Source organism: Sapajus apella, unplaced genomic scaffold, assembly GCF_009761245.1.
Source record: "Sapajus apella isolate SASKATOON/1434 unplaced genomic scaffold, GSC_monkey_1.0 scaffold5, whole genome shotgun sequence".
NCBI classification, from domain to species: domain Eukaryota; kingdom Metazoa; phylum Chordata; class Mammalia; order Primates; family Cebidae; genus Sapajus; species Sapajus apella.
In genome coordinates this window covers 5,672,280-5,687,488 of record NW_022436945.1, presented here as the reverse complement: position 1 = coordinate 5,687,488, position 15,209 = coordinate 5,672,280, and the positions used below count along the sequence as shown (strand labels likewise).

The 15,209-nt window shown below is 44.2% G+C and overlaps 1 protein-coding gene and 1 non-coding gene across 20 annotated transcripts in view; both read left to right on the top strand.

The window, feature by feature from the left end:
* The window catches only part of PROM1 (prominin 1), a 105,217-nt gene that overhangs the window by 68,021 nt on the left and 21,987 nt on the right, over positions 1 to 15,209 (top strand). For all 19 annotated transcript variants that reach the window (XM_032273030.1, XM_032272987.1, XM_032273024.1 and 16 more), the window contains 4 exons: positions 3,178 to 3,337; positions 5,579 to 5,731; positions 11,841 to 11,964; positions 13,520 to 13,623. In XM_032273030.1, the coding sequence (XP_032128921.1) occupies positions 3,178 to 3,337; positions 5,579 to 5,731; positions 11,841 to 11,964; positions 13,520 to 13,623 (541 nt within the window). The remainder of the gene's footprint in view (positions 1 to 3,177; positions 3,338 to 5,578; positions 5,732 to 11,840; positions 11,965 to 13,519; positions 13,624 to 15,209) is intronic.
* LOC116548899 lies at positions 3,499 to 3,610 on the top strand. Its single transcript, XR_004267609.1, has one exon. It is a non-coding gene; the product is annotated as a U6 spliceosomal RNA (small nuclear RNA).

The window sequence follows — 15,209 nt, the reverse complement described above, 5'->3', positions numbered from 1 at the left end:
GGGCTGGGCGCGGTGCCTCACGCCTGTAATCCCAGCACTTTGGGAGGCCAAGTCAGGTAGGTCACTTGATGTCAGGAGTTTGAGACCAGCCTGGCCAGCATGGCGAAGCCCTGTCTTTACTAAAAATACCAAAAATTAGCCGGGCGTGGTGGCGCATACCTGTAACCCCAGCTACTTGGGAGGCTGAGGCAGAGAATTGCTTGAACCCAGGAGATGGGGGTTGCAGTGAGCTGAGATCACGGCACTGAATTGCACTCCAGTCTGGGTGACAGAGCCAGACTCCCTCTCAAAAAAAAAAAAAAAAAAAAAGAAAGAAAAGAAAAGAAAAGAAAAATGATAGCCTTACACTGAAGCTGTGTAAGGCTATCATTTATTTCTTTGTAAAAATCTTTTTAGTGCTACTTGTTATCTGGTAAGTGGTTTTAAGATATTATGTTAGAGATATTTGATTATTTTTCCCTAATGGTGTTTTCTGACCTATGAAGAGTTTGAGTAAAAAAAAGTGTTTTATCCTGCTACATAACTGTTTAGATGTTTTGTGGGTTTCCTTTTGTATAATACAAGAGTCTGCTTAAAAATATTAAGATGCTAAGGACAGGGTTTGGACTTTCGTGTGCTAATGTCTGAAGGCTGATGCATGCTATACATCAGACAGCCACCTGCTCACTAATGTCTGTGTTTAATTTTCGGTTTCCCCTCTCTGGACCTCTCCTGCCCATACGTGCAGCCCTTCCTTGTAAGTCTGACGCAGCAAAGTGTGCTGCACGCGTGAGTGTGGCCCATGGTGCATGGGGTCATGCTTGAGCACAAGCCAGCATTTTCCTAGGACTGGGCCAGTGCTGCTCTGTCAGCCTGGATAGCAGGAGTTTACTTTCATGTCCTTAGCTCTCGTATTTAGGTTGTCTCATCCCAACCTGAACAAATTACATAGTGCTGACTGTGTGCCAGGCTCTGCGAGGCACCGGGCTATGATATGCATAAGGTGTGAATTCTGCCTGTCCTTTAGCCAGCCATGTGCACGCAAGCACGTTGTCACACTCTGGCACCATGATCAGGTATGTGCCAGGGAAATGAGGTGAGGAGATGCTAGTGGGAGGCTACCTGGAAAAGGGGACATGGAGAGAGGCTTGAAGAGGGTAGATGTTGAGGGAGGGCACCAACCACATAGAGAGTCATCAGAGCAGCAAGGTCTTAGAGTCATGTTGTGCGTGAGGGCAAGCCAGGCTGAGAAGCAGGCCGGGGCCCTACGAGCTGCTCCTAGAAGATGGGAAGGTGACATTCCCGATCTCAAAATCTCAGAAGTAACCAAGAGACCCACTGAGTCATTTTGGCCTAGGATCTTCAGGTGTTTTCACATGAGCCATTTGGAGAAGGCACTCTGTTGCTCCCTTCTGTGTCTTTGATCTCTAGATGTCACAGCTATGTGGAAAACAAACTTTAAGGAGTTTCCAGGGCCGGGTGTGGTAGCTCACTCCTATAATCGCAGCACTTTGGGATGCTGAGGCGGGAGGATCACTTGAGCCCAGGAGCTCAAGACCAGCCTGGGCAACGTGGTGATATTCCACTTCCCCATCTCTACAAAAAATAAAATCATAAAACATTAGCTAAGCATGGTGGTACACACCTGTAGACCCAGCTACTTGGGAGGCTGAGATGGAAGGATCCCTGAGCCCAGGAGGTTGAGGCTACAGTGAGCCATGATCGTGCCACTGCACTCCAGCCTGGGCAATGCAGTGAGATCCTGTCTCAAAAGGAAAACAAAAAGTTTCCTGCCATGTTTATGTGATTACATTTTGGACCAAACTATCATCTCTACCCTCTACCTGAAGTTCACTGGGAGCATCAGGTTAACATTTCGAGAACTGCTAATCTTGTCTCTGCTGCTGCAAAGAGATTTACCTCTCTTGCAGGATCAGTGGACTTTTAACTGATTAGTGTGTTCTTAGTATGTCTGTATCAAGAATCACTTGGAAAAAAAAAGAATCACTTGGATAAAGCCAGCTTCAGAACTCGTGTGAGCATTGGTTCAGGTGAAACCCTGCACCCCAGGTGAGTTTGATTTTTAGGACCTGTTGTGATGGACACTTTCCAGAAAATTGGTTTTCTTTGAACTTAACTCCTGTCTGAGAAATTAGGACTGAGAGCAAAAGAAACTGTTTGGCCACTGAGACTACTATTGATTTTTACATAGAAAAGACACAGACGTACTTCCTAAGAAGTCTCAATTTGAATCTGTTCAGGTAGAATTTTAACAAAAATATCACCCAGATTCACTTGGGTTTTTTGTTTGTTTTATTTTTTAATGGGCCTGGAGAATTACTCTGTTCCTGAATGCATTTTTTTGTTTTGTTTTTGAGAGGAAGTCTTGCTGTGTTGCCCAGGCTAGAATACGATGGCACGATTTCAGCTCACTGCAACCTCCGCCTCCTGGGTTGATGCAGTTCTCATGCCGCAGCCTCCTGAGTAGCTGGAGTTACAGCCTTGTGCCACCACACCTGACTAATTTTTGTATTGTTAGAAGAGATGGGATTTGCCATATTGGTCAGGCTGGTCTTGAACTTCTGACCTCAGGTGATCCTCCCAATTTGGACTCCCAAAGTGCTGGGATTACAGGTGTGAGCCATTGTGCCCAGCCCCGAATATCATTTCTTAGATGGAGGAATTATTATTTATTTTCCCAAAAGCATGTCACAGGGGCTTTAGAGTCAGAGACACCTGAGTTTCAATCCCATTACCAGAGCCTTTTTAAAAAGACCCATGGGCAATTAATTGAATCTCTGTGAGCCTCAGCGTCACTGTTAGTAAAATGAGGAATGAGAATATCTACCTCAGTAGAATAAATGAGTTACCGTTTATAAAAGTGCCTGGCACATAGTCTGCACACCATACATTTTAATCACTTGATCTACTTTAAATAAAGTAAGGAGAAAAAGGAAACTGGCTTGACTTCAGCACCATCTCATTAAAGTCGGCACTCACAGCTTGCTGTTTTGTTAAGTAATTGCTTTTCGGTGGTCTTGGCTATGTTGTGCTTGTTGTAAAATCTTACCATATTTTAAACACATACATAACATGGGAAAAATTAAAAGTGGTTCAGGCTTTTCTGTTGGGTTCCAAAACAAAGTTTCCATTTCCTCCATGTTTGCAAATGCATAACAAAGGCATCTTTGTTTTCAGGTATCAAAAGGGTCTTGAATTCCATTGGTTCAGATATCAACAATGTAACTCAGCGTCTTCCTATTCAGGATATACTCTCAGAATTCTCTGGTTACCTTAATAACACCGAAAGTTACATGCAAAGACATTTACCCACATGGGAAGAGTATGATTCATACTGGTGAGTGTCTCCTTGGAGCTGGTGAACTATGAGAGTGAACTCTATAGAGAACGAGATAAAAATCTGACATTAGCTCAAGATAATCTTATGAGAGCAAATTGTGCAAGAGGCCATGACCTGATATGTGTTAACCCCAGTTTATGTTCATTAAAAAAGTTGAAGTGCTTGCTCTGACCAGACAGCACATATGCTAAAACTGGAACAATACAGAGAAGGTTAGCATGACTCCTGTGTACAGATGATATGAAAATTTGTAAAGCATTCCACCTTCATTTTAAGTTGAAGACTGGACCTTCATGAGCCAAATATTTGATAATTTATAACTTTGATATCATTAGTGGTTTCTAGAATATTAGTTATAATTATCAAACGAGACATGTAATGAGATTTTAAAGTTTAAAAGTAATCAAGAAGGACATTTGGAAAATATTCTTTTCACATTGGTTTATAAAATAAATATGCAGAGGTTGGTTCTTACCAACCAACCAAAAGAAGGAGCATCCTTTTCTTAGCTGTTCCTTGAAACTAGTGAATTGCTCCCAGAGCTTAGGTGAGTGACTGTGGTGCCCACTGGTTGTTCCATTAGAAAATGTGAGTGGTGGGGTGTGGCCCTGGGTGAGGGTGGTGGACATCCCAGCCAGAGCCCTGGGGAGGGAGGGACTTGGAGAAATTTAGAGGATCATCTGTTATGTAAGATGCACTTGTCTCCCGGAAGAGCTCAGCCCCATGACCTGTCACTAAACCCTTTGTAACTCCCAAGCCCATGGGGAGTCCAGAGACTCGTTCTCATGTGGATTATTTCTTATACAAGACCATAAGATAAGTAAATAATACAATTGCTACCATTTAGAGGACGGTTTCAGTGTCAGTTTCAGTGTGCCCACCAAGCACGTTTTACACATTTCTTTTAATGCTCACAAAATTCCCCTGGGTTGTGTTCCATTTATAACAAGGAGATGGGCTCAGGGAAGTGAAGAGACTTAAGGCTAGCTAGCATATGGCAGAGGTGGGTTTTGAAGCTCCATCTAACTCTGCTTTTTGTCATTGCCCCACAAACAATAAGCTCCAGGGGGTACCTGCCATGATTCCCTTGTGGGACTAGGGCACCCCAGCAAGTCTCAGGAGACAAACAGAAGGCAGGCCCTTTCTCAGTGAGCTTACAATCTCATTAGACATCAGAGCTTCACAAACAGGAAGAAAACGTACCATTACGTGTCTACCTGACTGCCATCCGTCTCCCTTCCTTTTCCCCCTGCCCTCGCCCCATGAGCTTATCTTAAAAAGAAGCTGAACTAAGCAGATGGTTCTTTAAAAGTTTTCTGAGGCCAGACTCCATGGTTTATTTAATTTTGTGCCCTCACTGTCTGGAACAAACCTCCCCAGAACGGCTGCCTGTGGCTATTACTATAATTACTGAGACTGCTCTTAATTGAATGAAAAGCTTCAGTGGCGACTTTTGTCAAGAGGCACCAGAAGTAAATTCTTGGTTTTTTAGTGTCTTAAATGTTGGGAAGCATTACCACCCTTGAATGCCTCTCGCTGCTGGGAAAGGTTGTTGTACCTTCCGGGAATGCCAGTAAGACCTAATTGAGGATACATTATTCTAAGATGTTTCGCAGGACCATTATGAAATTGAGATTTGCATTCTGCAGGCATTTGATTTAGGATGCTCATAAAATTCTAAACACCCAATGCATCTGCCACGTAATCTGGTTCAGTAAAGAACACAGTGGCCCCAAAGATTTCTGCAACCACAAAATATTTTGGAAAAAGGCCAGGGAAAGTAGTCCAGTATTTCTTTATCTGTAGTCTAATGATGATCTAGCCATATGCCATCAAGATTATAAAAGGCACTTAGAACATCAGAAACCTTAAAAGAACGTGAAAATCTTAAGCACGTTTTCATCAGTAGCCTTGGAGAAGCTCCGTGAGCCATGCTTATGAACCCTGTGTGACACCTGTAGGAGTCAAGGCAAAGGAAGGAAGCAGAACAATGACCATGACCACGAGAACAATGCAAACCTAGGATGAAAATAAACGTTTCTCTGTTGGTTGAATTGGAGGATTAGGGGTGGGAGGGGATCTTTTCACCCAACATTATTGCCCTTGGAGGAATTGATGGGAGACTCTGATTTTAGAAGGTCAAGAATAACTCATCGGCTCCAGCCTTAGTCCAGCAGCTTTTGTGTTAGAGTGGCGTCGCCTGTGCCATGTCTGCTAACATTGTGCTTTCCTCTCCAGGTGGCTGGGTGGTCTGGTCATCTGCTCTCTGCTGACCCTCATCGTGATTTTTTACTACCTGGGCTTACTGTGTGGCGTGTGCGGCTATGACAGGCATGCCACCCCAACCACCCGAGGCTGTGTCTCCAACACCGGGGGCGTCTTCCTCATGGTGTGAGTGCCTGCTCCTCTCTGTCACGTGGGGGTGGGAATGCAGGAGAGAGACTGAGTGCAGACTCTGGTGTTACATGAACTGGGCACCCTCTGGGCCACTTGCATGGGATTCCAGCTCGCAGGTCGTGAAGAGGAAAGATCTTGCTGTGATTGGACCTTTCTTGATTTGGGTATTTTCAACCAGCATAAAAAGTAAAAAAAATAAAAATAAAAACACTAAATTAACTGCATTTTGATAGACCAGCTTAAGCACACTATTTGTATATGGTAGGCTTCTTTGAAAAGCAGCTAGGTGGCCAGGCACAGTGGCTCATGCATGTAATCCCAGCACTTTGGGAGGCTGAGGTGGGTAGATCACGAGGTCAGGAGTTCAAGACCAACCTGGCCAAGATGGTGAAATGCTGTCTCTACTAAAAATACAAACATTAGCTGGGCGTGGTGGCAGGCACCTGTAATCCTAGCCACTCAGGAGACTGGGGCAGAGAATTGCTTGAACCCAGGAGGCAGAGGCTGCAGTGAACCGAGATTGCACCACTGCACTCCAGCCCAGGCGACAGTGTAAGACTCTGTCTCAAAAAAAAAAAAAAAAAAGCAGCTAGGCTTGCTTTCTTGATTTCTGTTGTTCCTTCTTTTTATTCATTCATTCATTGACTTACCAGAGGCTGAGCCAACCTCCTATGGGACATCAGTATTGCTTCCTTGAAATTCTAGAGACTTGGTTTAGAACTAAGGCAAGCCAGATCTCTTAGGATTTAGACAAGTAGCCTAGATTAGGCATGAGAACAGGTGCGAGGTAGCAGGGAGAGGTAAGCCTGCAGCCGAAGACTGGAGCAACTGTCCCTGCTTTAATGACATTCACCTCCAAGTTCGTGTGTTTGCAAAAACCTTGGCTCTGTGGGTATGACAAAGTATCACAGGCATGGGCCAGGTGCAACAGGAGCCTGAGCCAGAAACATCAGCTAGGATGTAGTGTACTGGCTTTGAACGTTCCGCAGAGAGGAAGCAGTGTGGGTTCTAAGTCAGTATTCTCTTTTTGATGAGATCATGAAGAATCAGCAGTAGGGAGTGTGATGGCGCTCAAGGGCGGTGGTTAAGGTTCGAAACAATTCCTTTGGGGAGTGAAGAACCAAAACCTGAGTCATGTTCTCTCATTTATCCACTGAAGTCACTAGCATGGGGCTGCAAGTGAGCGGGCTGGAGAGCAGACGGTGTGCCTTAATTTGATTAATTTGCTTTTTAAGACTTCAGGTCTTCAAACCAAATTTTCACACACACGCACACAACAAACAAACAAAACTTTGGGTCACTGGAACAATAACTGAGTCTTCTTATAAGCTATGATTCTAAGTCCTTTTCCTGAAATAGTTAGGCTCCAGTATGGTATAGGTCTTTATTAACAAGAGTCTTAAAATAACCTTAGAGCTAATGACTTGGACAAAGAAATCCACATATGAAGAAGCCTAGATGCTCACAGACCAACGCTTAAGGAATTATATTTGGCTGGGCGCAGTGGCTCACATCTGTAATCCCAGCACTTTGGGAGGCTGAGGCAGGCAGATCACTTGAGGCGAGGAGTTCAAGACCAGCCTGGCCAACATGGCGAAACCACATCTCTACTAAAAATACAAAAGTTAGCCAGGCATGGTGTTGCATGCCTGTAATCCCAGCTACTTGGGAGGCTGACGCACGAGAATCACTTGAACTCAGCAAAGGTTGCAGTGAGCGTCATGCCAACTGTACTCCAGCCTGGGTAACAAAGTGAGACTCTGAAAAAAGAACAAGAGAAAGAAAGAGAGAGAGAGAGAGAGAAGGAAGGAAGGAAGGAAGGAAGGAAGGAAGGAAGGAAGGAAGGAAAAGCTGCAAGTACCTCTGGACAGGGAGGGAAAAAAATAAGAAATCACATCAGCAAGGAAAACTGAATTTGTCTTGCCTTTTTGTTCAAATGTACACAGATACACAAAAATACATTAAACAAAAAAAAGATTAGTTTGGTGCAAAAATAATTGCTATTTTTGCCATTGCTTTTAATATTTAATTAATTTTAATTTTAATGTTACAAATTTAACAACCCTGATACTTGGCTGTTTGTCAGTGTTTGGTGGTGTGTGTATATATACACATATATTTCCATCTTTTTAAACTACTTGAAGGGTAAATTGCTCTGAAAAATGGTGTACTCATCAAAATTTTATTCACACTTTTTAAAGGGATACAACCAAAAAATGTGATCTCCAACTTGAAAGAAAAAAAAAACAAAATGAGAAATTATCAAGAAATTGATGGAGGCTAAAAACTACCTTAGTTTAGATATACTAATTCTATAGATATGGAAACTTATGATGTGGAGGCCATAGGATTCATCTCAGTAGCAGGAGAAGGGCTGGTAACTGTCAGATGTTATTAGATTCATTTCAAGGAGTCTGCAGACTTAGGGTGGCTATGATTTCTTTATTGTTGAATGCCACCAGTCAGCATGGCGCTCTGCTGTGCTTGGCAGAATTCTCTACTTCTTGAGGTATCTGGTAAACAACTGGATAATTGCAAAAGGGGGAGATGATATGAGCGTCATCTGTCTAATCAGACTAATTAAAAGAACGCAGTTTCTTTTTTTAACACTGTTTACTTGCTTGTAGAAACCAGAAAGAGTATACGTAGTTTTGCTGCAACCAAAACACCACCTGCTCTTTAAAAATGGTGACACCATCCAATCAAGAGCATCGTCTGTTTCAAAACCAAGCAGGAATTCTTGTCTCCCAAAAGGATGTCAGTGAAAGATATGGAAGGAAGAAAGTCAGAGAGCCCTGACTCTGCTCTGATCTTGTATCTTCAGAGGGTCCCAGAAGCATTTTACTTTTATTTTATTTTTGTAGAGACAGCGTTGCTTTGTTGCCTAGACTGGCCTTGAATTCCTGGTCTCAAGAGATCCTCCGGCCTCAGCCTCCCAATGTGTTGGGATTACATTTGTGAGCCGCTAACCCTGGCCCCAGGAGCAATTTAGCAGCTGAATAGGATGCAGTGGTGAATGTATTATCTGTTGCAGGGGGGTGTAGGAGGCTTTCCCAGAAATAAGTGGATCTAACAAAGGCACAAGCATCTCATGTTTTGAAGCCCCTTATAAAACTTTCCATTTTAGATATTGACAGCAATGCTAAGAACAGCCACAGGTATCACAAACTGGGCACATTCCTATGACTGGTGGCAGTTTCTGAGGTTACGGAAAGCAGTTTGTCAGGCCATATAGCAAGGGCTATAAAAGACAATAGTGCTCTTTGCCCAATAATTTCCATTTTTGGGAGAATATAGGTGAAGGAATTAGACCAAACTATGAAGGAAGCATCATGAACAGGGAAGTGTTTTTGCAGTATTAGTTAGTGAAGCACTGGAAACCACCTACATGTCCAGCTGTAGAGGAGTGGGCAAGTAAGTTACGACACATCCATGCGTGGACGATCACGTGCCCCTGAAGTGATAACTAGGTGACTGTGCTGATTTGTTGACAAAAGTTTCTAAGATAACGCATTTGGAAAGGGGTCAGAAAATGATGTGTGTATTACCCTAACTGCAAATTGGGGGTAGTCAGAAAGCTTTTCCCAAGAAGGGCCAAGTAATAAATATTTTAGGTTCTCCTGGCCACATACAGTCTTTGTCACATATTATTATTCTTTTTCATCTTCTTTTGCTCTTTCATCTTACTCTTATTCTCCTCCTCCTCTTCTTCCTTTTCCATATTTTCAGTACACATTCGCCATCATCGCACTAACCTTAGAAAAACAGACCTTGGGCAGTGGTTTCCCTACCCCTGATCTGGGAATGTGTATATTTAGAAAATAAAGGCTGGAGATGTTAACTGTATGCGATTTAGAGTAAGAGTCATGGTGCTCTTTTTAGACAGCTGACTTGGTTGTTATGAGTTGATTAAGTCCAACACACAGACACACATGCTCAGACAGGGACCCTGGCGTGGCCCTCGCTCACTTCTTTGTGTTCTCCCAAATTCAGGAGGCTTGTAGGTCAGAGGAGGTCAGGCTCACCTAGGCCTTTCCAGTGAACTTTACTTGCTATTTATTTTAGTGAGATGTGCAAATACTGTAATTATGACTTTGGTGTCTGCAGCTGGGGAGAATCATGCTCTTAAGAGGGCACGCTGTGGCGATTGCAAACATAAGCCCATGCCCTTCTGAGGCTCCTTCCTAGTGTGCATCAGTGAGGGCCTTTGATTTGGCAACTGCACCTAGATTGATTTAAGTTTGTTCTGTCTCTGCGTCTACACCTGGACAGCTAAGCACTGCTGAGAAAAGTTACGCAGCAGTTACATCGGGTATCCCTACAAACTTAGGATTTCCTGTCTCAAATGGACCTGCCATAGTCTGACAAATCTTTTATTTCTTTCGCTTTCTTCCTTCCCTTTCTCTCTTTTTTTGACAGCCCCCTCACTTTTCTGCAACAATCTTTTCACTCTGATACATCCATCTTCCCCTCATTCACCCCTCTCTTAGCAGATGGCTTTACCCACTTCTTCTCAGAGAAAATAGAAGCCATCCTGAAACCTCCCATCGCCAAACTTCCAAACACACCTGCTCTCAAGCGCACCCACCCCTTCTCTGCAGTGCCAGAAGCAGAGGGATGCCTCCTCTATCAGGCTCATCCTGCCAGCTATATTCTCAATCCCATTCCTTCCCCCTGATTCTGAGAATAAAATGGACCATCCCCTATCTTTTCCATGTCTTTATTCTCTTCCTGTCTCCTTGACTTTCACTCAACACTTAATGATGCTCTGTTCTCTTCCTTTAAAAATAAAAGCAGAAACCCTTTGCCCACACTGCCTCTCCCCTGTAGCTCTCCTTTCCCCCACACCAGCTCCCTCAGAGGAGTGATCTGCGCTTGCTGCCTGTCCCTCCTCTCCTGCTGACTTCCCAGTCCACTCCAGTTTGGTCCCCCCCCCCCACCTTCAATCACTGCACTTGTTTTAAGTTGGCAGTGACTCTCTGTATAATGTAGACAGCACGCTGGCTGATGACAGCGGACCACTCCCTCCTCCTGCAAACACTGCTTTTGTCCCCTAGGTGGCATCACACTCACATGACTGCCTTCCTACTTCTCTGCCTCATCATCTTGGTCTTGTTTGCTGGGCCCCTTCTACCACCCGTCTTTGTAAATGTTGAAATCCTCCAGACCCAGCCCTAGGCTGCTTCTCTCTCCAAGCCAGCCCTGGGGATAAATGATCATGGCTAAGCTGCTGGCTCCCTAATGTACACCTGAAACCCAGATACCTGAGCTTCAAACATACTGACTCCTACACAGTCTTTCCACTCAGTGTCTCTCTGGCAATAAGACAAACATCCAGCCCATCTTCTCTTTCCTTCCAGAGCATCACTGCTCCCTGGCATTGCCCTTGGAGTCCTTCCTTGCCTCCCCTCTCGTGTCCAGGGCTTCCCCAGCCCTGCTGCCTCCTATCTTATGCCTCCTGTGCCTCCTGTATTACATCACTGTCATCCATCAACTCTCCACCACTCCTGCCCCTCAGGCTACCCTCGTGGGCCATGATAACAGCCTCCTGAATGATGTCCCATCCATGCTGGCACCTGTCCAGTCCTTTACACTGTGCCAAGAGTGCTCTTGTTCAGAGAGAAGTCGCATTGTGGTCCTCCTGTGTTTTCAGCCCTTTATTGGCCACCGCTTATGGGTCCCCAGGCTCTATACAGTCACCCCCACCTGCCCTGGAGCTGCCCGTCCCCAGGTCCTCAGACCCCTACACAGTACACCCTGCTTGCCCTGGAGCTGCTTGTTGCCAGGTCCCCAGGACCCTACACAATACACCCCCACCTGCCCTGGAGCTGCCCGTCCCCAGGTTCCCAGGCCTCTATCCAGTGCACCCCACCTGCCCTGGAGCTGCTCATTCCCAGGCCCCAGGCCCCTATATAGTGCACTCCCGCCTGCCCTGGAGCTGCCCGTTCCAGGTCCCCAGGCCCTGTGTCACTCCCTGGTGGGCTGATCTGTTTCACCTCAACAACAGTGAAGGCTCTATAGAGTATAGGTAGATTTAGTAAGTACTCATAGGTAATATTGAATCATTCTTTGTTGAATTACTAACTTTATATTTTTTTTCCAGGGGAGTTGGATTAAGTTTCCTCTTTTGCTGGATATTGATGATCATTGTGGTTCTTACCTTTTTCGTTGGTGCAAATGTGGAAAAAATGATCTGTGAACCTTACGTGAGCAAGGAATTATTCCGGGTAACTATGATTTTCTACCCACTATGAAAGGAAATTTGGATTTCTCCATACCTCGTGTGATATATAAGTGCAAACATATAAGCACTTAAGATTTCATAAGTGAAATCAGGGCCATGGGTTAAGTCCTGCCTATCAATGTGGATTGCAGTATTTGGGGAAAATAGAATTTTCCTCAGCAGTAGTTTTTAAATGTGGCCGAGAACATCAGAAGGTGAGCTCCTAGGTTCCTCCCACACAGCCCGGGAGATTCTCAGGCGACAGAGGTGTCCACACAGATGAGCCCTAAATTTAAAGGGAAAGAGCCAGATAAGTGCATGACTCCTGGCAGAGGCTGACCCCGTGGACATCCAGTGAGGCTGCCAGGAAACGAATTCAAGCTTCGCTTTCTCCCTCTCGTCCGACTCCCGCAGATTCTGGGGACAGCGTGGCGGGGCAAGGGGGCAGTTCGCAGTTTTGCTTTCTTCATTAATGAGGAAATTTTGTTCTAAGTGTCTGGCTTCTAATTTTGGCTTTTCCGCGTTTTTTCTCCAGATTCTGATTTTTAAAATATGTTCCTATTTCACTCTTTCATTGTATATACATTTTTCCACCTAAAATCTGTTATGAAATCAGGTGAATATTGTCGTGACGGTATCTTAGTTATTTCATTGGTCAAGGGAGATTATATTGAGAGCACCAGCAGGCCAAATGATCTCCATCTGGCTTTTTGATAAAAGATACAAATCAAGCCAGGTATCGTTGTCTCCTGTAGAGTGCTGAATCATTCGAAGATAATTGTTCTTAAGTAGGGGATACTTCAAAACCATTTCTACTGCTCAAGCACATACACAATCATGCACTAATTTGCCCATCTTAAATATGTATGGTGCAGAGGCAGAGAGTGTGTGAATTTTAATATATTTTGTCCAGAGAGAGAAATAGCGCAGCACTGGGTACACCACTTCAAGCTGTATATTAGCTATTCTGAATCAGATGGTCTATTCTGCTTCTATTTCTAATGTGTTTTATTAAGATAAAGAGTTCTTGATCAGGTGTGGTGGCTCACACCTGTAATCCCAGAACTTTGGGATGCTGAGGCAGGTAGATCACCTGAGGTCAGGAATTCAAGACCAGCCTGGCCAACATGGTGAAACCTTGTTGCTACTAAAAATACAAAAATTAGCTGGGCAGTGGTGGTGTGTGTCTGCTGTCCCAGCTATTTGGGAGGCTGAGGCAGGAGAATCATTTGAACCTGGGAGGTGGAGGTTGCAGTGAGCCGAGATTGCACCACTGCACTGCAGCCTGGGCGACAGAGTGAGACTCCATCTCGAAATAGAAAAAAAAAAAAAAGAGTTTTCAAAAAAAGTAATTTTGATAATTCTGATTGATGCTACCCAGTGGTCAATTGATTTATTCCAATTATACTATTATTTTCTAGTTACAAGTTGGAAATCAGCCAGAAAAATAAGGTTATGAAAAATTTCAAAAATATATTCAACAGAATATTCATTTTATTATATTGTATGTATGTTAGTGTAAACCTGATTTTTTGAAAATACTTCCTAATGTGTTCTAGGTTTTGGACACCCCCCGCTTACTAAATGAAGACTGGGAATACTATCTCTCTGGAAAGCTATTTAATAAATCAAAGATAAAGCTCACTTTTGAACAAGTTTACAGGTATCAATATATGCAGTATACGTTTTGCTACTTAAAATATTCTTTTTCCAGAATGAGAATTTTGCATTTGAAGTGTTTTTAAATCTTAATTATATGACTTTCCAGTTTCAGAGATAAGCTATTCTATAGTATTTTAAAGGCACAGTAGAAATTAGACCAAAAGATATTCCTTCTGCTGAAAGCCTTTGAGACCTTGGAATGGTGATGTTTCAAGGTCCCTCTCTCCAGCAATCTCTGGAACTCGCTAGTTAAGGTGACCCTATGATGAGACCTATAATGGGACCCCACGAGAAATCTTGTTCAAGAGCCATGTTGCCCTAAGTAAAGGCCATCCAACAAGAGTTCAGTGAGTGGGTGATTCAGTGATTTGGATCCCTGATGGGATGAAGGCAATGCAGTTGGAGAGCTGTCGGCAGTCAGGCCTCCTGGGCTCTGACCCCAGCTCTCTCCTGGAGGCTCTGTCACCTGGGCAATTCCACATCTTCTCTGTTCCATAGGGGTCATGGTCATAGGAAACTGACCCTTAGGTTGTTTTATGGTTAAGTAAGATATATGAGACTCAAATGGTGCCTGACATATCATTTGGATTTGATAAACAATACCTGTTCTTAATGTTGTTCATCTAGGCTGGGTATGTGGCTCATGCCTATAATCCCAGCCCTTTGGGAGGCCAATGCAGGTGGATTACCTGAGGTCAGGAGTTCAAAACCAGCCTGACCAATATGGTAAAACCCCATCTCTACTAAAAAACAAATACAAAAATTAGCCGGGCATGGTGGCATGTACCTGTAGACCCAGCTACTCAGGAGGCCGAGGCAGGAGAATTGCCTGAACCCAGGAGGCGGAGGTTGCAGTGAGCCAAGACCATGCCACTGAACTCCAGCCTGGGTGACAGAGTGAGATTGTGTCTCAGGAAAAAAAATATATCTATATCTATATCTATCTATCTATCTATCTATCTCACCTAGATGCATTTTTCCCATTTCTCTTAACTCACTGTGCATTGTGTGTGTTGGCCCAGTGGTGAAATGGGCCTACTCTGATGGTTGGTAGTCTTACATGTCTGAACTTAGGTATGGACCCATGGGCAGGTCTCTGCTGTGAGCCATATGGAGGACTTAGAAAAGCTGCTGCAGCTCCCTCTGTCCACTGCTAAAGATGATGAGAAAGGCTCACTGTTTCTCTTTGTTTAATCTGTGAACCCAGAAGTGGGCCTGGGTGTCCCCAGTGGCCACACAAATCCCCCAGCACCCACCACTTCTGACTTCATTATGAGTCACACGGTAGGCCCAGGACTCCAGTGTGAAGTAAAACAAAGGCTGGAAGCCAACAGAACCTCCTCTTCTTTACCAGAGCTTCCAGAGCACTGAGACAACACTCAGAATGAACTTCATCCCAAACCTGTATTATTAATGCTACTTGTAGCCGTTCTCTTCTAAATCTTTCTTAAATCGTCTCCTTCTCTGTCTCTCTCTGCTTCCAGCTGGTCTCCTTGTTCCCATTCCATCCTCCAAACCTCCGAGCATGTGACATGACTCAAGCACTTGTGTCACTTCCTGCCTGTTTCTCCACTGCCTCTGGCAGAG